The sequence below is a fragment of the Ambystoma mexicanum genome, chromosome 5q (genome assembly GCF_040938575.1).
Source record: "Ambystoma mexicanum isolate Mex_15411 chromosome 5q, UKY_AmexF1_1, whole genome shotgun sequence".
In the NCBI taxonomy this organism is placed as follows: Eukaryota; Metazoa; Chordata; class Amphibia; order Caudata; family Ambystomatidae; genus Ambystoma; species Ambystoma mexicanum.
In genome coordinates this window covers 1,366,687,194-1,366,714,184 of record NC_090933.1, presented here as the reverse complement: position 1 = coordinate 1,366,714,184, position 26,991 = coordinate 1,366,687,194, and the positions used below count along the sequence as shown (strand labels likewise).

General features: G+C 49.0%; 1 protein-coding gene across 1 annotated transcript in view; it reads right to left on the bottom strand.

The window, feature by feature from the left end:
• Nucleotides 1-26,991, bottom strand: part of LOC138498728 (CD5 antigen-like) — a 688,494-nt gene that overhangs the window by 550,097 nt on the left and 111,406 nt on the right. Inside the window, exon 3 of the mRNA XM_069622366.1 lies at nucleotides 23,808-24,128. Within this exon, the coding sequence (XP_069478467.1) occupies nucleotides 23,808-24,128 (321 nt within the window). The remainder of the gene's footprint in view (nucleotides 1-23,807; nucleotides 24,129-26,991) is intronic.

Genomic DNA, 26,991 nt, shown 5'->3' with positions numbered 1-26,991 from the left:
CTGGAGGGAGGGCTCTTCCATCCAGGTTTCTGTGAGCGTAGCTTTCCCTCCTGTCTCCTACACTACTTGCATATAAGAGCACGTTGGGTATGTTGCTAGAAAACTAAATGCAGCAGGAGCTCCCTGGGGAAACAAGCTTCAAAAGGGCACCCCTAAACACAAGGGCCAGCCTCACACAAGAGTGCTGCTTTGTTAATTACCAGAGGACCTTTGAAATACAGGCTCATGACAAGGGGGATTAGAGAGGAAGGACAGAAGAGAGTAGACTGGAGGAAGGGCTCTTCCATCCAGATTTCTATGAGCGTATCTTCCCCTCCTGTCTCCTACACTACTTGCATATAAAAGCATGTTGGGTATGTTGCTTGAAAACTAAACCCAGCAGGAGCTCCCTGGGGAAACAAGCTTCAAAAGGGCACCCCCTAAACACAATGGCCAGCCTCACAACAGAGTGGTGCTTTGCTAATTACCAGGGGACCTTTGAAATACGGGCTCCTGACAAGGGGGGATTAGCGAGTAAGGACAGAAGAGAGTAGACTGGAGGAAGGGCTCTTCCATCTAGGTTTCTGTGAGCGTAGCTTTCCCTCCTGTCTCCTACACTACTTGCATATATGAGCACGTTGGGTATGTTGCTAGAAAACTAAACCCAGCAGGAGCTCCCTGGGGAAACAAGCTTCAAAAGGGCACCCCCTAAACACAAGGCCAGCCTCACACCAGAGTGGTGCTTAGCTAAATACCAGAGGACCTTTGAAATACAGGCTCATGACAAGGTGGGATTAGAGAGGAAGGACAGAAGAAAGTAGACTGGGGGAAGGGCTCTTCCATCGAGGTTTCTCTGAGCGTAGCTTTCCCTCCTGTCTCCTACACTACTTGCCTATAAAAGCACGTTGCATATGTTGCTAGAAAACTAAACCCAGCAGGAGCTCCCTGGGGAAACAAGCTTCAAAAGGGCAGCCCCTAAACACAAGGGCCAACCTCACACCAGAGTGGTGCTTTGCTAATTACCAGAGGACCTTTGAAATACAGGCTCATGACAAGGTGGGATTAGAGAGAAAGGACAGAAGAGAATGGACTGGAGGGAGGGCACTTCCATCCAGGTTTCTATGAGCGCATCTTTCCCTCCATTCTCCTACACTACTTGCATGTAAAAGCACGTTGGGTATGTTGCTAGAAAACTAAACCCAGCAGGAGCTCCCTAGGGAAACAAGCTTCAAAAGGGCACACCCTAAACACAACGGCCAGCCTCAAACCAGAGTGGTGCTTTGCTAATAACCAGAGGACCTTTGAAATACAGGCTCATGACAAGGTGGGATTAGAGAGGAAGAACAGAAGAGAGTCGACTGGAGGGAGGGCTCTTCCATCCAGGTTTCTGTGAGCGTAGCTTTCCCTCCTGTCTTCTATACTACTTGCATATAAGAGCACGTTGGGTATGTTGCTAGAAAACTGAACCCAGCAGGAGCTCCCTGGGGAAACAAGCTTCAATAGGGCACCCCCTAAACACAAGGGCCAGCCTCAAACCAGAGTGGTGCTTTGCTAATTACCAGAGGACCTTTGAAATAGAGGCTCATGACAAGGTGGGATTAGAGAGAAAGGACAGAAGAGAGTAGACTGGAGGGAGGGCTCTTCCATCCAGGTTTCTGTGAGCGTAGCTTTCCCTCCTGTCTCCTACACTACTTGCATATAAGAGCACGTTGGGTATGTTGCTAGAAAACTAAATGCAGCAGGAGCTCCCTGGGGAAACAAGCTTCAAAAGGGCACCCACTAAACACAAGGGCCAGCCTCATTCCAGAGTGCTGCTTTGTTAATTACCAAAGGACCTTTGAAATACAGGCTCATGAAAAAGGCGGGATTAGAGAGGAAGGACAGAAGAGAGTAGACTGGAGGGAGGGCTCTTCCATCCAGGTTTCTGTGAGCGTAGCTTTCCCTCCTGTCTCCTACACTACTTGCATATAAGAGCACGTTGGGTATGTTGCTAGAAAACTAAATGCAGCAGGAGCTCCCTGGGGAAACAAGCTTCAAAAGGGCACCCCTAAACACAAGGGCCAGCCTCACACCAGAGTGCTGCTTTGTTAATTACCAGAGGACCTTTGAAATACAGGCTCATGACAAGGGGGATTAGAGAGGAAGGACAGAAGAGAGTAGACTGGAGGAAGGGCTCTTCCATCCAGATTTCTATGAGCGTATCTTCCCCTCCTGTCTCCTACACTACTTGCATATAAAAGCATGTTGGGTATGTTGCTTGAAAACTAAACCCAGCAGGAGCTCCCTGGGGAAACAAGCTTCAAAAGGGCACCCCCTAAACACAATGGCCAGACTCACAACAGAGTGGTGCTTTGATAATTACCAGAGGACCTTTGAAATACGGGCTCCTGACAAGGGGGGATTAGCGAGTAAGGACAGAAGAGAGTAGACTGGAGGAAGGGCTCTTCCATCTAGGTTTCTGTGAGCGTAGCTTTCCCTCCTGTCTCCTACACTACTTGCATATATGAGCACGTTGGGTATGTTGCTAGAAAACTAAACCCAGCAGGAGCTCCCTGGGGAAACAAGCTTCAAAAGGGCACCCCCTAAACACAAGGCCAGCCTCACACCAGAGTGGTGCTTAGCTAAATACCAGAGGACCTTTGAAATACAGGCTCATGACAAGGTGGGATTAGAGAGGAAGGACAGAAGAAAGTAGACTGGGGGAAGGGCTCTTCCATCGAGGTTTCTCTGAGCGTAGCTTTCCCTCCTGTCTCCTACACTACTTGCCTATAAAAGCACGTTGCATATGTTGCTAGAAAACTAAACCCAGCAGGAGCTCCCTGGGGAAACAAGCTTCAAAAGGGCAGCCCCTAAACACAAGGGCCAACCTCACACCAGAGTGGTGCTTTGCTAATTACCAGAGGACCTTTGAAATACAGGCTCATGACAAGGTGGGATTAGAGAGAAAGGACAGAAGAGGATGGACTGGAGGGAGGGCACTTCCATCCAGGTTTCTATGAGCGCATCTTTCCCTCCATTCTCCTACACTACTTGCATGTAAAAGCACGTTGGGTATGTTGCTAGAAAACTAAACCCAGCAGGAGCTCCCTAGGGAAACAAGCTTCAAAAGGGCACACCCTAAACACAACGGCCAGCCTCAAACCAGAGTGGTGCTTTGCTAATAACCAGAGGACCTTTGAAATACAGGCTCATGACAAGGTGGGATTAGAGAGGAAGAACAGAAGAGAGTCGACTGGAGGGAGGGCTCTTCCATCCAGGTTTCTGTGAGTGTAGCTTTCCCTCCTGTCTTCTATACTACTTGCATATAAGAGCACGTTGGGTATGTTGCTAGAAAACTGAACCCAGCAGGAGCTCCCTGGGGAAACAAGCTTCAATAGGGCACCCCCTAAACACAAGGGCCAGCCTCAAACCAGAGTGGTGCTTTGCTAATTACCAGAGGACCTTTGAAATAGAGGCTCATGACAAGGTGGGATTAGAGAGAAAGGACAGAAGAGAGTAGACTGGAGGGAACGCTCTTCCATACAGGTTTCTGTGAGCGTAGCTTTCCCTCCTGTCTCCTACACTACTTGCATATAAAAGCACGTTGGGTATGTTGCTAGAAAACTAAACCCAGCAGGAGCTCCCTAGGGAAACAAGCTTCAAAAGGGCACACCCTAAACACAACGGCCAGCCTCACACCAAAGTGGTGCTTTGCTAATAACCAGAGGACCTTTGAAATACAGGCTCATGACAAGGTGGGATTAGAGAGGAAGAACAGAAGAGAGTAGACTGGGGGAAGGGCTCTTCCATCGAGGTTGCTCTGAGCGCAGCTTACCATCCTGTCTCCTACACTACTTGCATATAAAAGCACGTTGCGTATGTTGCTAGAAAACTAAACCCAGCAGGAGCTCCCTAGGGAATCAAGCTTCAAAAGGGCACACCCTAAACACAACGGCCAGCCTCACACCAAAGTGGTGCTTTGCTAATAACCAGAGGACCTTTGAAATACAGGCTCCTGACAAGGGGGGATTAGCGAGTAAGGACAGAAGAGAGTAGACTGGAGGAAGGGCTCTTCCATCTAGGTTTCTGTGAGCGTAGCTTTCCCTCCTGTCTCCTACACTACTTGCCTATAAAAGCACGTTGCATATGTTGCTAGAAAACTAAACCCAGCAGGAGCTCCCTGGGGAAACAAGCTTCAAAAGGGCAGCCCCTAAACACAAGGGCCAACCTCACACCAGAGTGGTGCTTTGCTAATTACCAGAGGACCTTTGAAATACAGGCTCATGACAGGTGGGATTAGAGAGAAAGGACAGAAGAGAATGGACTGGAGGGAGGGCACTTCCATCCAGGTTTCTATGAGCGCATCTTTCCCTCCATTCTCCTACACTACTTGCATGTAAAAACACATTGGGTATGTTGCTAGAAAACTAAACCCAGCAGGAGCTCCCTAGGGAAACAAGCTTCAAAAGGGCACACCCTAAACACAACGGCCAGCCTCAAACCAGAGTGGTGCTTAGCTAATAACCAGAGGACCTTTGAAATACAGGCTCATGACAAGGTGGGATTAGAGAGGAAGAACAGAAGAGAGTCGACTGGAGGGAGGGCTCTTCCATCCAGGTTTCTGTGAGCGTAGCTTTCCCTCCTGTCTTCTATACTACTTGCATATAAGAGCACGTTGGGTATGTTGCTAGAAAACTGAACCCAGCAGGAGCTCCCTGGGGAAACAAGCTTCAATAGGGCACCCCCTAAACACAAGGGCCAGCCTCAAACCAGAGTGGTGCTTTGCTAATTACCAGAGGACCTTTGAAATAGAGGCTCATGACAAGGTGGGATTAGAGAGAAAGGACAGAAGAGAGTAGACTGGAGGGAGCGCTCTTCCATACAGGTTTCTGTGAGCGTAGCTTTCCCTCCTGTCTCCTACACTACTTGCATATAAAAGCACGTTGGGTATGTTGCTAGAAAACTAAACCCAGCAGGAGCTCCCTAGGGAAACAAGCTTCAAAAGGGCACACCCTAAACACAACGGCCAGCCTCACACCAAAGTGGTGCTTTGCTAATAACCAGAGGACCTTTGAAATACAGGCTCATGACAAGGTGGGATTAGAGAGAAAGGACAGAAGAGAGTAGACTGGAGGGAGGGCTCTTCCATCCAGGTTTCTGTGAGCGTAGCTTTCCCTCCTGTCTCCTACACTACCTGCATATAAGAGCACGTTGGGTATGTTGCTAGAAAACTAAATGCAGCAGGAGCTCCCTGGGGAAACAAGCTTCAAAAGGGCACCCACTAAACACAAGGGCCAGCCTCATTCCAGAGTGCTGCTTTGTTAATTACCAAAGGACCTTTGAAATACAGGCTCATGAAAAAGGCGGGATTAGAGAGGAAGGACAGAAGAGAGTAGACTGGAGGGAGGGCTCTTCCATCCAGGTTTCTGTGAGCGTAGCTTTCCCTCCTGTCTCCTACACTACTTGCATATAAGAGCACGTTGGGTATGTTGCTAGAAAACTAAATGCAGCAGGAGCTCCCTGGGGAAACAAGCTTCAAAAGGGCACCCCTAAACACAAGGGCCAGCCTCACACCAGAGTGCTGCTTTGTTAATTACCAGAGGACCTTTGAAATACAGGCTCATGACAAGGGGGATTAGAGAGGAAGGACAGAAGAGAGTAGACTGGAGGAAGGGCTCTTCCATCCAGATTTCTATGAGCATATCTTCCCCTCCTGTCTCCTACACTACTTGCATATAAAAGCATGTTGGGTATGTTGCGTGAAAACTAAACCCAGCAGGAGCTCCCTGGGGAAACAAGCTTCAAAAGGGCACCCTTTAAACACAATGGCCAGCCTCACAACAGAGTGGTGCTTTGCTAATTACCAGAGGACCTTCGAAATACGGGCTCCTGACAAGGGGGGATTAGCGAGTAAGGACAGAAGAGAGTAGACTGGAGGAAGGGCTCTTCCATCTAGGTTTCTGTGAGCGTAGCTTTCCCTCCTGTCTCCTACACTACTTGCCTATAAAAGCACGTTGCATATGTTGCTAGAAAACTAAACCCAGCAGGAGCTCCCTGGGGAAACAAGCTTCAAAAGGGCAGCCCCTAAACACAAGGGCCAACCTCACACCAGAGTGGTGCTTTGCTAATTACCAGAGGACCTTTGAAATACAGGCTCATGACAGGTGGGATTAGAGAGAAAGGACAGAAGAGAATGGACTGGAGGGAGGGCACTTCCATCCAGGTTTCTATGAGCGCATCTTTCCCTCCATTCTCCTACACTACTTGCATGTAAAAACACATTGGGTATGTTGCTAGAAAACTAAACCCAGCAGGAGCTCCCTAGGGAAACAAGCTTCAAAAGGGCACACCCTAAACACAACGGCCAGCCTCAAACCAGAGTGGTGCTTAGCTAATAACCAGAGGACCTTTGAAATACAGGCTCATGACAAGGTGGGATTAGAGAGGAAGAACAGAAGAGAGTCGACTGGAGGGAGGGCTCTTCCATCCAGGTTTCTGTGAGCGTAGCTTTCCCTCCTGTCTTCTATACTACTTGCATATAAGAGCACGTTGGGTATGTTGCTAGAAAACTGAACCCAGCAGGAGCTCCCTGGGGAAACAAGCTTCAATAGGGCACCCCCTAAACACAAGGGCCAGCCTCAAACCAGAGTGGTGCTTTGCTAATTACCAGAGGACCTTTGAAATAGAGGCTCATGACAAGGTGGGATTAGAGAGAAAGGACAGAAGAGAGTAGACTGGAGGGAGCGCTCTTCCATACAGGTTTCTGTGAGCGTAGCTTTCCCTCCTGTCTCCTACACTACTTGCATATAAAAGCACGTTGGGTATGTTGCTAGAAAACTAAACCCAGCAGGAGCTCCCTAGGGAAACAAGCTTCAAAAGGGCACACCCTAAACACAACGGCCAGCCTCACACCAAAGTGGTGCTTTGCTAATAACCAGAGGACCTTTGAAATACAGGCTCATGACAAGGTGGGATTAGAGAGAAAGGACAGAAGAGAGTAGACTGGAGGGAGGGCTCTTCCATCCAGGTTTCTGTGAGCGTAGCTTTCCCTCCTGTCTCCTACACTACCTGCATATAAGAGCACGTTGGGTATGTTGCTAGAAAACTAAATGCAGCAGGAGCTCCCTGGGGAAACAAGCTTCAAAAGGGCACCCACTAAACACAAGGGCCAGCCTCATTCCAGAGTGCTGCTTTGTTAATTACCAAAGGACCTTTGAAATACAGGCTCATGAAAAAGGCGGGATTAGAGAGGAAGGACAGAAGAGAGTAGACTGGAGGGAGGGCTCTTCCATCCAGGTTTCTGTGAGCGTAGCTTTCCCTCCTGTCTCCTACACTACTTGCATATAAGAGCACGTTGGGTATGTTGCTAGAAAACTAAATGCAGCAGGAGCTCCCTGGGGAAACAAGCTTCAAAAGGGCACCCCTAAACACAAGGGCCAGCCTCACACCAGAGTGCTGCTTTGTTAATTACCAGAGGACCTTTGAAATACAGGCTCATGACAAGGGGGATTAGAGAGGAAGGACAGAAGAGAGTAGACTGGAGGAAGGGCTCTTCCATCCAGATTTCTATGAGCATATCTTCCCCTCCTGTCTCCTACACTACTTGCATATAAAAGCATGTTGGGTATGTTGCGTGAAAACTAAACCCAGCAGGAGCTCCCTGGGGAAACAAGCTTCAAAAGGGCACCCTTTAAACACAATGGCCAGCCTCACAACAGAGTGGTGCTTTGCTAATTACCAGAGGACCTTCGAAATACGGGCTCCTGACAAGGGGGGATTAGCGAGTAAGGACAGAAGAGAGTAGACTGGAGGAAGGGCTCTTCCATCTAGGTTTCTGTGAGCGTAGCTTTCCCTCCTGTCTCCTACACTACTTGCATATATGAGCACGTTGGGTATGTTGCTAGAAAACTAAACCCAGCAGGAGCTCCCTGGGGAAACAAGCTTCAAAAGGGCACCCCCTAAACACAAGGCCAGCCTCACACCAGAGTGGTGCTTAGCTAAATACCAGAGGACCTTTGAAATACAGGCTCATGACAAGGTGGGATTAGAGAGGAAGGACAGAAGAAAGTAGACTGGGGGAAGGGCTCTTCCATCGAGGTTTCTCTGAGCGTAGCTTTCCCTCCTGTCTCCTACACTACTTGCCTATAAAAGCACGTTGCATATGTTGCTAGAAAACTAAACCCAGCAGGAGCTCCCTGGGGAAACAAGCTTCAAAAGGGCAGCCCCTAAACACAAGGGCCAACCTCACACCAGAGTGGTGCTTTGCTAATTACCAGAGGACCTTTGAAATACAGGCTCATGACAAGGTGGGATTAGAGAGAAAGGACAGAAGAGAATGGACTGGAGGGAGGGCACTTCCATCCAGGTTTCTATGAGCGCATCTTTCCCTCCATTCTCCTACACTACTTGCATGTAAAAGCACGTTGGGTATGTTGCTAGAAAACTAAACCCAGCAGGAGCTCCCTAGGGAAACAAGCTTCAAAAGGGCACACCCTAAACACAACGGCCAGCCTCAAACCAGAGTGGTGCTTTGCTAATAACCAGAGGACCTTTGAAATACAGGCTCATGACAAGGTGGGATTAGAGAGGAAGAACAGAAGAGAGTCGACTGGAGGGAGGGCTCTTCCATTCAGGTTTCTGTGAGCGTAGCTTTCCCTCCTGTCTTCTATACTACTTGCATATAAGAGCACGTTGGGTATGTTGCTAGAAAACTGAACCCAGCAGGAGCTCCCTTGGGAAACAAGCTTCAATAGGGCACCCCCTAAACACAAGGGCCAGCCTCAAACCAGAGTGGTGCTTTGCTAATTACCAGAGGACCTTTGAAATAGAGGCTCATGACAAGGTGGGATTAGAGAGAAAGGACAGAAGAGAGTACACTGGAGGGAGCGCTCTTCCATACAGGTTTCTGTGAGCGTAGCTTTCCCTCCTGTCTCCTACACTACTTGCATATAAAAGCACGTTGGGTATGTTGCTAGAAAACTAAACCCAGCAGGAGCTCCCTAGGGAAACAAGCTTCAAAAGGGCACACCCTAAACACAACGGCCAGCCTCACACCAAAGTGGTGCTTTGCTAATAACCAGAGGACCTTTGAAATACAGGCTCATGACAAGGTGGGATTAGAGAGGAAGAACAGAAGAGAGTAGACTGGGGGAAGGGCTCTTCCATCGAGGTTGCTCTGAGCGCAGCTTACCATCCTGTCTCCTACACTACTTGCATATAAAAGCACGTTGCGTATGTTGCTAGAAAACTAAACCCAGCAGGAGCTCCCTAGGGAATCAAGCTTCAAAAGGGCACACCCTAAACACAACGGCCAGCCTCACACCAAAGTGGTGCTTTGCTAATAACCAGAGGACCTTTGAAATACAGGCTCCTGACAAGGGGGGATTAGCGAGTAAGGACAGAAGAGAGTAGACTGGAGGAAGGGCTCTTCCATCTAGGTTTCTGTGAGCGTAGCTTTCCCTCCGGTCTCCTACACTACTTGCCTATAAAAGCACGTTGCATATGTTGCTAGAAAACTAAACCCAGCAGGAGCTCCCTGGGGAAACAAGCTTCAAAAGGGCAGCCCCTAAACACAAGGGCCAACCTCACACCAGAGTGGTGCTTTGCTAATTACCAGAGGACCTTTGAAATACAGGCTCATGACAAGGTGGGATTAGAGAGAAAGGACAGAAGAGAATGGACTGGAGGGAGGGCACTTCCATCCAGGTTTCTATGAGCGCATCTTTCCCTCCATTCTCCTACACTACTTGCATGTAAAAACACATTGGGTATGTTGCTAGAAAACTAAACCCAGCAGGAGCTCCCTAGGGAAACAAGCTTCAAAAGGGCACACCCTAAACACAACGGCCAGCCTCAAACCAGAGTGGTGCTTTGCTAATAACCAGAGGACCTTTGAAATACAGGCTCATGACAAGGTGGGATTAGAGAGGAAGAACAGAAGAGAGTCGACTGGAGGGAGGGCTCTTCCATCCAGGTTTCTGTGAGCGTAGCTTTCCCTCCTGTCTTCTATACTACTTGCATATAAGAGCACGTTGGGTATGTTGCTAGAAAACTGAACCCAGCAGGAGCTCCCTGGGGAAACAAGCTTCAATAGGGCACCCCCTAAACACAAGGGCCAGCCTCAAACCAGAGTGGTGCTTTGCTAATTACCAGAGGACCTTTGAAATAGAGGCTCATGACAAGGTGGGATTAGAGAGAAAGGACAGAAGAGAGTAGACTGGAGGGAGCGCTCTTCCATGCAGGTTTCTGTGAGCGTAGCTTTCCCTCCTGTCTCCTACACTACTTGCATATAAAAGCACGTTGGGTATGTTGCTAGAAAACTAAACCCAGCAGGAGCTCCCTAGGGAAACAAGCTTCAAAAGGGCACACCCTAAACACAACGGCCAGCCTCACACCAAAGTGGTGCTTTGCTAATAACCAGAGGACCTTTGAAATACAGGCTCATGACAAGGTGGGATTAGATAGGAAGAACAGAAGAGAGTAGACTGGGGGAAGGGCTCTTCCATCGAGGTTGCTCTGAGCGCAGCTTACCCTCCTGTCTCCTACACTACTTGCATATAAAAGCATGTTGCGTATGTTGCTAGAAAACTAAACCCAGCAGGAGCTCCCTAGGGAAACAAGCTTCAAAAGGGCACACCCTAAACACAACGGCCAGCCTCACACCAAAGTGGTGCTTTGCTAATAACCAGAGGACCTTTGAAATACAGGCTCCTGACAAGGGGGGATTAGCGAGTAAGGACAGAAGAGAGTAGACTGGAGGAAGGGCTCTTCCATCTAGGTTTCTGTGAGCGTAGCTTTCCCTCCTGTCTCCTACACTACTTGCATATATGAGCACCTTGGGTATGTTGCTAGAAAACTAAACCCAGCAGGAGCTCCCTGGGGAAACAAGCTTCAAAAGGGCACCCCCTAAACACAAGGCCAGCCTCACACCAGAGTGGTGCTTAGCTAAATACCAGAGGACCTTTGAAATACAGGCTCATGACAAGGTGGGATTAGAGAGGAAGGACAGAAGAAAGTAGACTGGGGGAAGGGCTCTTCCATCGAGGTTTCTCTGAGCGTAGCTTTCCCTCCTGTCTCCTACACTACTTGCGTATAAAAGCACGTTGCGTATGTTGCTAGAAAACTAAACACAGCAGGAGCTCCCTGGGGAAACAAGCTTCAAAAGGGCAGCCCCTAAACACAAGGGCCAACCTCACACCAGAGTGATGCTTTGCTAATTACCAGAGGACCTTTGAAATACAGGCTCATGACAAGGTGGGATTAGAGAGAAAGGACAGAAGAGAATGGACTGGAGGGAGGGCACTTCCATCCAGGTTTCTGTGAGCGCATCTTTCCCCCCATTCTCCTACACTACTTGCATGTAAAAGCACGTTGGGTATGTTGCTAGAAAACTAAACCCAGCAGGAGCTCCCTAGGGAAACAAGCTTCAAAAGGGCACACCCTAAACACAACGGCCAGCCTCAAACCAGAGTGGTGCTTTGCTAATAACCAGAGGACCTTTGAAATACAGGCTCATGACAAGGTGGGATTAGAGAGGAAGAACAGAAGAGAGTCGACTGGAGGGAGGGCTCTTCCATCCAGGTTTCTGTGAGCGTAGCTTTCCCTCCTGTCTCCTACACTACTTGCATATAAGAGCACGTTGTGTATGTTGCTAGAAAACTAAACCCAGCAGGAGCTCCCTGGGGAAACAAGCTTCAATAGGGCACCCCCTAAACACAAGGGCCAGCCTCAAACCAGAGTGGTGCTTTGCTAATTACCAGAGGACCTTTGAAATAGAGGCTCATGACAAGGTGGGATTAGAGAGAAAGGACAGAAGAGAGTAGACTGGAGGGCGTGCTCTTCCATCCAGGTTTCTGTGAGCGTAGCTTTCCCTCCTGTCTCCTACACTACTTGCATATAAAAGCACGTTGGGTATGTTGCTAGAAAACTAAACCCAGCAGGAGCTCCCTAGGGAAACAAGCTTCAAAAGGGCACACCCTAAACACAACGGCCAGCCTCACACCAAAGTGGTGCTTTGCTAATAACCAGAGGACCTTAGAAATACAGGCTCATGACAAGGTGGGATTAGAGAGGAAGAACAGAAGAGAGTAGACTGGGGGAAGGGCTCTTCCATCGAGGTTGCTCTGAGCGCAGCTTTCCCTCCTGTCTCCTACACTACTTGCATATAAAAGCATGTTGTGTATGTTGCTAGAAAACTAAACCCAGCAGGAGCTCCCTGAGGAAACAAGCTTCAAAAGGGCAGCCCCTAAACACACGGGCCAACCTCACACCAGAGTGGTGCTTTGCTAATTACCAGAGGACCTTTGAAATACAGGCTCATGACAAAGTGGGATTACAGAGAAAGGAAAGAAGAGAGTGGACTGGAGGGAGGGCTCTTCCATCCAAGTTTCTGTGAGCGTAGCTTTCCCTCCTGTCTCCTACACTACTTGCATATAAGAGCACGTTGGATATGTTGCTAGAAAACTACACCCAGCAGGAGCTCCCTGGGGAAACAAGCTTCAAAAGGGCACCCCCTAAACACAAGGGCCAGCCTCACAACAGAGTGGTGCTTTGCCAATTACCAGAGGACCTTTGAAATACAGGCTCATGACAAGGTGGGATTAGAGAGGAAGGGCAGAAGAGAGTAGACTGGGGGAAGGGCTCTTCCATCCACGTTTCTGTGCGCCTAGCTTTCCCTCCTGTCTCCTACACTACTTGCATATAAGAGCACGTTGGGTATGTTGCTAGAAAACTAAACCTAGCAGGAGCTCCCTGGGGAAAGAAGCGTCAAAAGGGCACCCCCTAAACACAAGGCCAGCCTCACACCAGAGTGGTGCTTTGCTAATTACCAGAGGACCTTTGAAATACAGGCTCATGACAAGGTGGGATTAGAGAGGAAGGACAGAAGAGAGTAGTCTGGAGGGAGGGTTCTTCCATCCAGGTTTCTGTGGCGTAGCTTTCCCTCATCTCTCCTACACTACTTGCATATTAGAGTATGTTGGGTTTGTTGCTAGAAAACTAAAGTCAGCAGGATCTCCCTGGGGAAACAAGCTTCAAAAGGGCACCCCCTAAACACAAGGGCCAGCCGCAAACCAGAATGGTGCTTTGCTAATTACCAGAGGACCTTTGAAATACAGGCTCATGACAAGGTGGGATTAGAGAGGAAGGACAGAAGAGAGTAGACTGGAGGGAGCGCTCTTCCATCCAGGTTTCTGTGAGCGTATCTTTCCCTCCTGTCTCCTACACTACTTGCATATAAGAGCACGTTGGGTATGTTGCTAGAAAACTCAACCCGGCAGGATCTCCCTGGGGAAACAAGCTTCAAAAGGGCACCCCCTAAACACAAGGGCCAACAGCAAACCAGAATGGTGCTTTGCTAATTACCAGAGCACCTTTGAAATACAGGCTCATGACAAGGTGGGATTAGAGAGGAAGGACAGAAGAGAGTAGACTGGAGGGAGGGCTCTTCCATCCAGGTTTCTGTGAGCGCAGCTTTCCCTCCTGTCTCCTACACTACTTGCATATAAGAGCACGTTGGGTATGTTGTTAGAAAACTAAACGCAGCAGGAGCTCCCTGGGGAAACAAGCTTCAAAAGGGCACCCCCTAAACACAAGGGCCAGCCTCACACCAGAGTGCTGCTTTGTTAATTACCAGAGGACATTTGAAATAAAGGCTCATGACAAGGGGGATTAGAGAGGACGGACAGAAGAGAGTAGACTGGAGGAAGGGCTCTTCCATCCAGGTTTCTGTGAGCGTATCTTTCCCTCCGGTCTCCTACACTACTTGCATATAAAAGCATGTTGTGTATGTTGCTAGAAAACTAAACCCAGCAGGAGCTCCCTGGGGAAACAAGCTTCAAAAGGGCACCCCCTAAACACAAGGGCCAGCCTCACAACAGAGTGGTGCTTTGCTAATTACCAGAGGACCTTTGAAATACAGGCTCCTGACAAGGCGGGATTAGAGAGTAAGGACACAAGAGAGTAGTCTGGAGGAAGGGCTCTTCCATCCAGGTTTCTGTGAGCGAAGCTTTCCTTCCTGTCTCCTACACTACTTGCATATATGAGCATGTTGGGTATGTTGCTAGAAAACTAAACCCAGCAGGAGCTCCTTGGGGAAACAAGCTTCAAAAGGGCACCCCCTAAACACAAGGCCAGCCTCACACCAGAGTGGTGCTTAGCTAAATACCAGAGGACCTTTGAAATACAGGCTCATGACAAGGTGGGATTAGAGAGGAAGGACAGAAGAGAGTAGACTAGGGGAAGGGCTCTTCCATTGAGGTTTCTCTGAGCGTAGCTTTCCCTCCTGTCTCCTACACTACTTACATATAAAAGCACGTTGCGTATGTTGCTAGAAAACTAAACCCAGCAGGAGCTCCCTGGGGAAACAAGCTTCAAAAGTGCAGCCCCTAAACACAAGGGCGAACCTCACACCAGAGTGGTGCTTGGCTAATTATCAGAGGACCTTTGAAATACAGGCTCATGACAAGGTGGGATTAGAGAGGAAGGACAGAAGAGAGTGGACTGGAGGGAGGGCTCTTCCATCCAGGTTTCTGTGAGCGCATCTTTCCCTCCTGTCTCCTACACTACTTGCATATAAAAGCATGTTGGGTATGTTGCTAGAAAACTAAACCCAGCAGGAGCTCCCTAGGGAAACAAGCTTCAAAAGGGCACACCCTAAACACAAGGGCCAGCCTCACACCAGAGTGGTGCTTTGATAATAACCAGAGGACCTTTGAAATACCGGCTCATGACAAGGTGGGATTAGAGAGCAAGGACAGAAGAGAGTAGATTGGAGGAAGGGCTCTTCCATCCATGTTTCTGTGAGTGTAGCTTTCCCTCCTGTCTCCTACACTACTTGCATTTTAGAGCACATTGGGTATGTTGCTAGAAAACTAAACCCAGCAGGAGCTCCCTGGGGAAACAAGCTTCAAAAGGGCACCCCCTAAACACAAGGGCCAGCCTCACACCAGAGTGGTGCTTTGCTAATTACCAGAGGACCTTTGAAATACAGGCTCATGACAAGGTAGGATTAGAGAGGAAGGACAGAAGAGGGTACACTGGGGGAAGGGCTCTTCCATCCAGGTTTCTGTGAGCGTAGCTTTCCCTCCTGTCTCCTACACTACTTGCATATAAGAGCACGTTGGGTATGTTGCTAGAAAACTAAATGCAGCAGGAGCTCCCTGGGGAAACAAGCTTCAAAAGGGCTCCCCCTAAACACAAGGGCCAGCCTCACACCAGAGTGCTGCTTTGTTAATTACCAGAGGACCTTTGAAATACAGGCTCATGACAAGGGGGATTAGAGAGGAAGGACAGAAGAGAGTAGACTGGAGGAAGGGCTCTTCCATCCAGGTTTCTGTGAGCGTATCTTCCCCTCCTGTCTCCTACACTACTTCCATATAAGATCACGTTGGGTATGTTGCTAGAAAACTAAACCCAGCAGAAGCTGCCTGGGGAAACAAGCTTCAAAAGGGTACGCCCTAAACACAAGGGCCAGCCTCACACCAGAGTGGTGCTTTGCTAATTACCAGGTGACCTTTGAAATACAGGCTCATGACAAGGTGGGATTAGAGAGAAAGGACAGAAGAGAGTGGACTGGAGGGAGGGCTCTTCCATCCAGGTTTCTGTGAGCGCATCTTTCTCTCCTGTCTCCTACACTACTTGCATATAAGAGCACGTTGGGTATGGTGCTAGAAAATTAAACCCAGCAGGAGCTCCCTGGGGAAACAAGCTTCAAAAGGGCACCCCTAAACACAAGGGCCAGCCTCAAACCAGAGTGGTGCTTTGCTAATTACCAGAGGACCTTTGAAATACAGGCTCATGACAAGGTGGGATTAGAGAGGAAGAACAGAAGAGAGTAGACTGGAGGGAGCGCTCTTCCATCCAGGTTTCTGTGAGCGTATCTTTCCCTCCTGTCTCCTACACTACTTGCATATAAGAGCATGTTGGGTATGTTGCTAGAAAACTCAACCCAACAGGATCTCCCTGGGGAAACAAGCTTCAAAAGGGCACCCCCTAAACACAAGGGCCAGCCTCACACCAGAGTGGTGCTTTGCTAAATACCAGAGGACCTTTGAATTACAGGCTCATGGCAAGGTGGGATTAGAGAGGAAGGACAGAAGAGAGTAGACTGGGGGAAGGGCTCTTCCATCGAGGTTTCTCTGAGCGCATCTTTCCCTCCTGTCTCCTACACTACTTGCATATAAAAGCAAGTTGCATATGTTGCTAGAAAACTAAACCCAGCAGGAGCTCCCTGAGGAAACTAGCTTCAAAAGGGCAGCCCCTAAACACAAGGGCCAACCTCACACCAGAGTGGTGCTTTGCTAATTACCAGAGGACCTTTGAAATACAGGCTCATGACAAGGTGGGATTAGAGATGAAGGACAGAAGAGAGTGGACTGGAGGGAGGGCTCTTCCATCCAGGTTTCTGTGAGTGTATCATTCCCTCCTGTCTCCTACACTACTTGCATATAAAAGCACGTTGGGTATGTTGCTAGAAAACTAAACCCAGCAGGAGCTCCCTGGGGAAACAAGCTTCAAAAGGGCACACCCTAAACACAAGGGCCAACCTCACACCAGAGTGGTGCTTTGCTAATAACCAGAGGACCTTTGAAATACAGGCTCATGACAAGGTGGGATTAGAGAGGAAGGACAGAAGAGAGTAGACTGGAGGAAGGGCTCTTCCATCCAGGTTTCTGTGAGCGTAGCTTTCCCTCCTGTCTCCTACACCATACATGCCAACATTCTGTGACCAAAAATCTGTAGGAATCTTAAAGTTTCAAAAATAGTCAGTCGCGGAGGTAATGATAGGAATAGGGCGCGTCAGCAGCCCATTGTCATTGAATGAGCCCGCCGCCGCGGGTGCATTCAATGACAATGAGGCGCCTGCCACGCCTTCTGCCATCACGCCAGCTCGGGGGAGCCCTTGAAAGACTCACCAGAGTTGACGTGGTGGGGGGGCTAATGGCGCCTTTTGTGAAAGGCACTCGCGGCGGAGGGGCGCCTTTAGCCCACCGCCGTGGACGCCTTTTACATCAAAGGCCTGCATGCTGCGCCTTCTCCCGCTACGCCAGCTCGGGGAAGTCCTTGAAAGACTCCCCCGAGCTGGCGTGGTGGGGGGCTAATGGCGCCTTTGACCAAAAGGCACCCGCGGTGGAGGGGCGCTTTTTCACCGCCGTGGGTGCCTTTGACATTAAAAGCCTGCATGCTGCGCCTTCTCCCGCTACGCCAGCTCGGGGAAGTCCTTGAAAGACTCCCCCGAGCTGGCGTGGTGGGGGGCTAATGGCGCCTTTGACCAAAAGGCACCCGCGGTGGAGGGGCGCTTTTAGCCCACCGCCGTGGGTGCCTTTGACATTAAAAGCCTGCATGCTGCGCCTTCTCCCGCTACGCCAGCTCGGGGAAGTCCTTGAAAAACTCCCCGAGTTGGCGTGGTGGGGGGCTAATGGCGCCTTTTGCCAAAGGCACCCGCGGCGGAAGGGTGCTTTTAGCCCACCGCCGTGGGTGCCTTTGACGTTAACAGCCTGCATGCCGCGCCTTCTCCCGCTACACCAGCTCGGGGAAGTCCTTGAAAGACTCCCCGAGTTGGCGTGGTGGGGGGCTAATGGCGCCTTTTGCCAAAGGCACCCGCGGCGGAAGGGCGCTTTTAGCCCACCGCCGTGGGTGCCTTTGACATTAAAAGCCTGCATGCTGCGCCTTCTCCCGCTACGCCAGCTCGGGGAAGTCCTTGAAAGACTCCCCGAGTTGGCGTGGTGGGGGGCTAATGGCGCCTTTTGTCAAAGGCACCCGCGGCGGAAGGGCGCTTTTAGCCCACCGCCGTGGGTGCCTTTGACATTAAAAGCCTGCATGCCGGGCATTCTCCCGGTGCGCCAGCTCGGGGGAGCCCTTGAAAGACTCCCCGAGCTGGCGTGGTCAAAAAAAAAAAAAAGTAAAAAAAATTTTTTTTTTTTTTTTTTTTTTACAAAAAAAAATCGGTATTTCATGTCAAAAAATCGGTAGGCGGTAGGACTGCTTAAAAAGCGGTATCCTACCGCCTAAATCGGTAGGGTTGGCAAGTATGCTACACTACTTGCATATAAGAGCACATTGGGTATGTTGCTAGAAAACTAAACCCAGCAGGAGCTCCCTGGGGAAACAAGCTTCAAAAGGGCACCCCCTAAACACAAGGGCCATCCTCACACCAGAGTGGTGCTTTGCTAATTACCAGAGGACCTTCGAAATACCGGCTCATGACAAGGTGGGATTAGAGAGGAAGGACAGAAGAGAGTAGACTGGAGGAAGGGCTCTTCCATCCAGGTTTCTGTGAGCGTATCTTTCCCTCCTGTCTCCTACACTACTTGCATATAAAAGCATGTTGGGTTTGTTGCTAGAAAACTAAACCCAGCAGGAGCTCCCTGGGGAAACAAGCTTCAAAAGGGCACCCCCTAAACACAAGGCCAGCCTCACACCAGAGTGGTGCTTAGCTAAATACCAGAGGACCTTTGAAATACAGGCTCATGACAAGGTGGGATTAGAGAGGAAGGACAGAAGAGAGTAGACTGGGGGAAGGGCTCTTCCAATGAGGTTTCTCTGAGCGTAGCTTTCCCTCCTGTCTCCTACACTACTTGCATATAAAAGCATGTTGCGTATGTTGCTAGAAAACTAAACCTAGCAGGATCTCCCTGGGGAAACAAGCTTCAAAAGGGCAGCCCCTAAACACAAGGGCCAACCTCACACAGAGTGGTGCTTTGCTAATTACCAGAGGACCTTTGACATACAGGCTCATGACAAGGTGGGATTAGAGAGGAAGGACAGAAGAGAGTAGACTGGACGGAGAGCTCTTCCATCCAGGTTTCTGTGAGCGTATTTTTCCCTCCTGTCTCCTACACTACTTGCATATAAGAGCATGTTGGGTATGTTGCTAGAAAACTCAACCCAGCAGGAGCTCCCTGGGGAAACAAGCTTCAAAAGGGCACCAACTAAACACAAGGGCCAGCCTCACACCAAAGTGGTGCTTTGCTAATTACCAGAGGACATTTGAAATGCAGGCTCATGCCAAGGTGGGATTAGAGAGTAAGGATAGAAGAGGGTAGACTGGAGGAAGGGCTCTTCCATCCAGGTTTCTGTGAGCATAGCTTTCCCTCCTGTCTCCTACATTTCTTGCATATAAGATCACGTTGGGTATATTGCTAGAAAACTAAACCCAGCAGGAGCTCCCTGGGGAAACAAGCTTCAAAAGGGCACCCCCTAAACACAAGGGCCAGCCTCACACCAGAGTGGTGCTTTGCTAAATGCCAGAGGACCTTTGAAATACAGGCTCATGACAAGGTGGGATTAGAGAGGAAGGACAGAAGAGAGTAGACTGGGGGAAGGGCTCTTCCATCGAGGTTTCTTTGAGCGCAGCTTTCCCTCCTGTCTTCTACACTACTTGCATATAAAAGCATGTTGCTTATGTTGCTAGAAAACTAAACCCAGCAGGAGCTCCCTGAGGAAACAAGCTTCAAAAGGGCAGCCCCTAAACACAAGGGCCAACCTCACACCAGAGTGGTGGTTTGCTAATTACCAGACGACCTTTGAAATACAGGCTCATGACAAAGTGGGATTAGAGAGAAAGGACAGAAGAGAATAGACTGGAGGAAGGGCTCTTCCATCCAGCTTTCTGTGAGCGTAGCTTTCCCTCCTGTCTCCTACCCTACTTGCATATAAGAGCACATTGGGTATGTTGCTAGAAAACTAAACCCAGCAGGAGCTCCCTGGGGAAACAAGCTTCAAAAGGGCACCCCCTAAACACAAGGGCAAGCCTCACACCAGAGTGGTGCTTTGCTAATTACACAGGACCTTTGAAATACAGGCTCATGACAAGGTGGGATTAGAGAGGAAGGACAGAAGAGGGTACACTGGGGGAAGGATTCTTCCATCCAGGTTTCTGTGAGCGTATCTTTCCTTCCTGTCTCCTACACTACTTGCATATAAGAGCACGTTGGATATGTTGCTAGAAAACTAAACCCAGCAGGAGCTCCCTGGGGAAACAAGCTTCAAAAGGGCAGCCCCTAAACACAAGGGCCAACCTCACACCAGAGTGGTGCTTTGCTAATTACCAGAGAACCTTTGAAATACAGGCTCATGACAAGGTGGGATTAGAGAGAAAGGACAGAAGAGAGTGGACTGGAGGGAGGGCTCTTCCATCCAGGTTTCTGTGAGCGCATCTTTCCCTCCTGTCTCCTACACTACTTGCATATAAAAGCACGTTGGGTATGTTGCTAGAAAACTCAACCCAGCAGGATCTCCCTGGGGAAACAAGCTTCAAAAGGGCACCCCCTAAACACAAGGGCCAGCCTCACACCAGAGTGGTGCTTTGCTAATTACCAGAGGACCTTTGAAATACAGGCTCATGACAAGGTGGGATTAGAGTGGAAGGGCAGAAGAGAGTAGACTGGAGGGAGGGCTCTTCCATCCAGGTTTCTGTGAGCGTATCTTTCCCTACTGTCTCCTACACTACTTGCATATAAGAGCACGTGGGTATGTTGCTAGAAAACTAAACCCAGCAGGAGCTCCCTGGGGAAACAAGCTTCAAAAGGGCACGCCCTAAACACAAGGGCCAGCCTCACACCAGTGTGGTGCTTTGCTAATTACTAGAGGACATTGAAATACAGGCTCATGACAAGGTGGGATTAGAGAGTAAGGACAGAAGAGGGTAGACTGGAGGAAGGGCTCTTCCATCCAGGTTTCTGTGAGCGTAGCTTTCCCTCCTGTCTCCTACAATATTTGCATATAAGAGCACGTTTGGTATGTTGCTAGAAAACTAAACCCAGCAGGAGCTCCCTGGGGAAACAAGCTTCAAAAGGGCACCCCCTAAACACAAGGGCCAGCCTCACACCAGAGTGGTGCTGTGCTAAATACCAGAGGACATTTGAAATACAGGCTCATGACAAGGTGGGATTAGAGAGTAAGGACAGAAGAGGGTAGACTGGAGGAGGGGCTCTTCCATCCAGGTTTCTGTGAGCGTAGCTTTCCCTCCTGTCTCCTACAATATTTGCATATAAGAGCACGTTTGGTATGTTGCTAGAAAACTAAACCCAGCAGGAGCTCCCTGGGGAAACAAGCTTCAAAAGGGCACCCCCTAAACACAAGGGCCAGCCTCACACCAGAGTGGTGCTGTGCTAAATACCAGAGGACATTTGAAATACAAGCTCATGACAAGGTGGGATTAGAGAGGAAGGACAGAAGAGAGTAGACTGGAGGGAGGGTTCTTCCATCCAGGTTTCTGTGAGTGTAGCTTTCCCTCCTGTCTCCTACACTACTTGCATATAAGAGCATGTTGGGTATGTTGCTCGAAAACAAAAGCCACTCATTCCCTTGACAGGGATCAACCCTCCCAAAGCAGGCTTGCTTTTGTCCAATCCTACCTGGACATTTTCCTTTAAAAGGAAGGAGTCTCCCACTCCTTCCTTCATTCACTTTGAAACTTCAAGGACTTGCGGAAGAATTTGTTTGGACCTTGTTGTTGGAAAAGTCCTTTCCAAAGCCTTCTGCCAGAAGTGAACACGGGTGCCCAGGGCAGAGGGGAGCCCTGCTCCATACCCATCCCCAGGGCACATTGGAGGTGAATCCTGTTGGAGCATGACCCGCCTCTCTCTGCCAGCTGTATTGGTATCCAGGCCCTTCACTGGGTCTGAAGGACTCCTACAGGAGCTAGCTAACCTCCCCTGAGTTGGGAATGAAGGGACCAAGTAGTAATATTATCCCTGAGCCACTGGATGAGGACTTATGGCACCAGATGAAGCAAAGCAGATGGTATATTACATTTCGACATTGTCAAACCACCATCATAATTCAACTGTGTTCAATGGCCTTTGAACCGTTAGATCCATGGGTGCTACGTTTGCTTCTTTTTCTTACCTCTTTGAAGCATGTTGCTGCACACCTCAAACCACTCTGGCACCACCAGGTGCCAGTCAAACCCGCTAGCTCTTTGCCACCACCCCCAGGTAGCCTGCGGACTACTTTGAATCATTGTAAAACCAGACATGAGACGATCACAATCACAGCTACGAACCATTGTTTGGCCTGGACTTAAGCTTGCATCATGCGTCAAACCGAACCAGCAGTTACCAATGTCTCAAACCAGATCGACATGAGAACTGAACTTTCGGAGCCCTCCGAACTGCATTGCTCGAATGACACCTTTGAATTACACTAAGCTATGACTTCTAATGGCCACATTGGCACCTGGTTGGACCCACAAAGACAGCCTCGAGAAGCATGGTTCCACACCATCAACCCTCTAAATATTGGGAAACATACTGTTAAGATGTCCCAGACTTTTGGTCCAATTTTGGGACCCTAGAGACTGCTAAGCGAGCCATTTGAACCTTTTTCTACAAAGGCACATCCTTTTGGTAACACTGTTGCAATGTATCACCTTTTCCCTTGCTACATTACTCAGTTCTTGCACCTTCGATACTCTGCACAGTCTGTGTTTTTTGTATGCAGGGGTGGGTTTTTGCAGTGTGGTTTCTAGTATTGTTAAAGAACTTTGACCTGTACATTCTTTATTTTGGACCAGTGTACTGTTGTTTTTTGGATTGCTACTATTATCGCATGTGCGTATCTTCTTAGGGCCACATGCCTCTCTTCTCGGGGTACAGCCTTCCATCGGGCCACATGCTTCTCTTCCCAGGGTATAGCCTTCCATTGGGCCACATGCCTCTCTTCTCAGGGTACAGCCTTCCATCGGGCCACATGCTTCTCTTCCCAGGGTATAGCCTTCCATCGGGCCACATGCCTCTCTTCTCATGGTATAGCATTCCATCGGGCCACATGCCTCTCTTCTCAGGGTATAGCCTTCCGTTGTGTCACATTAACACAAAAGGTGAGGGAGGAATGTCTCATGACTGTGCTTGTTTCACCTTTATCACTGGCATCAAGGGTGGTTTACAGAAGTGTGATGGCTGAGTAGGCGGTTTACTCACTAATCACTCTTGTACTCCTGCAGGACTGTCACTTCATCATGAACACGCCATCCGGCAGCTTCCCAGCTGCGATAGACTTTCCCCATAATCCCCCAGAACCAAGGCTTTTTCTGAAATGAGTAGGGGGAGAGATGTGCTGCTAAGATTATAGGCAGGCTAGCATTGAGCAGGGTCTGTCTATCATGAGACTTGTGACATTTCTGGCCACGCTCAGAGGTTTCCATAAGACTGTCCTGACTCAAATGGGGATCACAGAAAAGTGCCCCTTGGATGCAGGGGGTAGACCTTTGTTCCCTCCTTATAACAACTGATAGAGCTGGAGTATGGTCAATGGTAATTGGACAGCCAGATGGCCTGCTACTGTGTGATATACATAAAGCCCCCCTCTCTATAATTAGAAGCATTCCACCCCAGGCTGCATCAAGCAGGCAGAATGTTGCCTAGGTTTGTATGGATGGAGTAAATGCTCATTCTAAGGGTGGGGGTACACTTCTGCTCATCTCTTCCTCCCTCTCTGTATTTAGAAGCGTTCCACCCCAGGCTGCAAGGAGCAGGCAGAATGTTGCTTAGGTTTGTATGGATGGAGTAATTGATCATTGGAAAGTTGGCAGAGTATATTGATCCAGAATGATTTGGCATTAAGGTCAATAGTATTGATGACTTCAATTCTATTGTATCATCTAATTTCTCTGTACATTAAATATCTGGAATTCTAAAGTGGGCCTGAATCTGAGGTTCCTAACACATCAGGACAATGGCCTAGTGCAGTGTGTATTTAATACTTTCTACCCAAAGGCATTTTCTTCAAAGTACAATATTTGAACTACAGCTGCATGTTGCTCCCTGAGACCCCCAGAAGCCCCAGGTCATAATATGCACTTTTGGGGGGGCTCACATGTCATGCAGGTATGATGGCTTGTCTCTTACCTGTGCAGTTGACGCCTGCATACCTCCGATCATAACAATAGTTTGGGACATTGGTGCTGTAGGGACACTCTGCCAGGCACCGCTCGTCTCCTCTGCACTGGACATCAGTCATGTGCACTTTTTCAGGTAACTGTTGTAAGGGGATGGGTGCGAAGTTAGCTGAGTACGGCACGCCGCACCCCAGCTCTCTGCAGGCCACAGCGGCATCCTTCATATCCCACTGGCTGTCGCACACTCTTTGCCAATGGCCACGGAAGAGGACCAACAAAATGCCATCACAGGGGCCTGCTCCATGTGTCAATCGAGTACTTCTTTTGAAAACTGTGTGAACAGAAATGTGTATTATACATAAGAAGATTGTTAGTCCCACTGCACTGCCACTTTACTCCAACAGAAATCCAAAGACATTAAAAAAACAGGAAATGACATTGCAATCATTGTATGAATTCTGTCCATCACAAACAGGAGACAATAGACACAAACGGTCCCTTTAATGCAGCATTTCATTGCCCCCTTACTCTTTGCTTTCAGTCCGCTGTGTGCAGAGTGGTGGGGACACACTGGACTCAGTACATATTGCAATCCCTGCAGATGGAGGGGCTGGGATACTGAGGTCTGTTCCCTCCTTTCCCTTTTTGTGTGATATTGTTTCCATGTTGGTGGGATGGAAATGAGTATATCCCACCCCCTAAGTGCTTTTAGGCGATGAAAATCCCTGATGAGACAGTATAGTGTACAAGGGGGGAGAGAACCACACCATGAAACTTGATGTGAAAGCAATATAGCGCAAACAGTAGATGCATGGCATTAGGAAAAACATATAAAGAAACGCCATTTTGTAGTGATGATAAAAGCGCAGGCTTGCATGACCGCTCTGCACCAGTTGAGCTCCATGGAAAGATTTCACTAGGACCAACATCATTAAGGCAGAATTAATCAGCACCGCCAGTTCTCACGGAGGTCCACTTCTCCCATGTCCCTCTAATGTTGCAAATATTTAGTATCTTTCAGAGGAATGCACCTTGCAAGAGCGTGAGACAACATGAGTCTCCGCGCAGTGCCCATTCATCTCCACTAAGCTGGCATTCGGCTTCTAACTCCCACCCAGCTAGCTGAAAGCCAGCACCACACCAATGACCTGACCGCCATACCCTTGCATTCCATGATAAACGAGTGGCCCCTGTCCTAGCACAAATCAGGTGCCCATAAAAGATCTAAAACATGTGCAACAGTTTCACCTCCCAGCCTAAAATACATCCTTTATAATACGAGGTACAGGGAGGGATAAATTATAGATCAAAACCAGGGTGGAGACCTTGGGTGCAAGAGGAGTGGTATCACTGAAGCCCAGAATGTGTGGGTCAGTTTCACTGCATTTCATCCACCCTTCCCCGTGGCACCTATCCCTGAGCCGCCCTGGTACACACCGCAGTGATAAAGTAGTAGGCTTAGTGTGCTAGTTCAGATGTAACAATGTATTTTATGAGCGACCTGACCTTCACCAGACAACAAGATGAGCCCTGCTGATTCACGTGGAACCTGACCAACAGTGAAGGAACTAACCAATTGTAGTCTGGCATCCCCTATGGAGTAGGCATATCTATATAGACTTGCCAATCAGTGGTGTTACATTGTACTATATGTTTTGATGCCACTCTGCCTTTCTTATGATTAACCGGAATGTTCTCGAGCATCTGAGTACTTTGCTGATATTTTGTATTCTGTACATTGAAACCTTGTAATCTTTGCAAGCTATCTCCTGGATTATTTACCTAGAGGAATGTATTCATCCTGGAGCCTGCGTTAAAAGGGACTTGTCTTCGTTTGGCGACCCTGGTGACGTGATCCCATCGCCCCGTCCCTGTGGAGGTATTGAGGCAACCTCTTTGCAAGAGGCGTGGCCACCTACATTGACCAGCCCCAAAATGCATAAGCTGAGTGGCCTAGTGGGAGCCGCCTTTGGAGAATACCATGCCTGAATAGCCGCAGTGTGGGCTGAAGGAGGGCAAGGGCAGTGGGGTGGAATCCCACATATCCCTGGGCCACGGTGGCACAGAGGGCAGCAGCGAGGAAGAGGTAGTTTCAGAGGATCAAGGGGGGACGGTTCAGAGGAATGGGACCATGAGGAGGATGTTTGTTGGAATTGTGGGAAGTGCAGGAGCAGACAAGGAATGGGTTATGTTTATGGCCAACAAAACTATGGTGCACGGCCCCAAGGGGCTGCTCAAGGGCCAACTCCCAGAATGACCTATGATGAACTCATGAGATACACCAAGCGTACACACAGTTTCCCCCACAGATACCAGGGTTTCCCTCACATTGACACCCCCAGCAGGCGATGCAACAATACCTGTCCCACAACAACTTCCAGCAGGCAGGAAACATGAAGCCCTTTAATGGGGCACCCAGTGGCGCAGTGGCCCCGTTGTAAGGGGCTACAGTTGTGGGGGAAACCCCTTTTAATTCCTGGGAACAAATACCTATCCTGACTAACACAGCCCACAGATGGCACTTGTGTGTCCAGTCTTGTCAGTGACCCTCAGCCCAGAAGAGGACACAGCACAGAAGAGTGCAGAGCCACTTAATGCCCATTGTTGCACTGCCTCCCTTTATCCAGGCCGCTGTACAGTCTGTACCGGTTCAGTTATGGACTTCCAACCCACATGACAAAGGGCTACTTAAGGAAGTGTCCCCAGTACAGATCACGCTAAAACCTGGAGCGGTATTACCCCGGGTAAAACAGTACCCATTATCAAGGGAAGCAGGAGAGGAGATAAAAGACACAACCGGCTCTACTCCACCAATATATCATAGTACACTCTACCTCACCTTGTAATACTGCCACATACCATTTCAACAAGGCAATGGGGGTAATTGGAGAATGATAGAGGATATATGCCCACTTAATGACGTATTACAGAAAGAATGTCCTTTAGTTACAAACCCAGCAACATTTTGTGCAGCAATCCTAAAGAAGTAACACATTTCACAGTGATTGACTTAAATAACACCTTATCTTCAATACCCTTACACTGTGACAGTCAGTACCTCACAGCATTCACACATAGCAGAAAATGCTACAAACACACTTGTTTGTCCCAAGGTTATTGCGAGAGCCCAAGCATATTCAACAGATATTACACACAGACATAGGCAACATCCACGTGCCCAGCACCGCCATCCA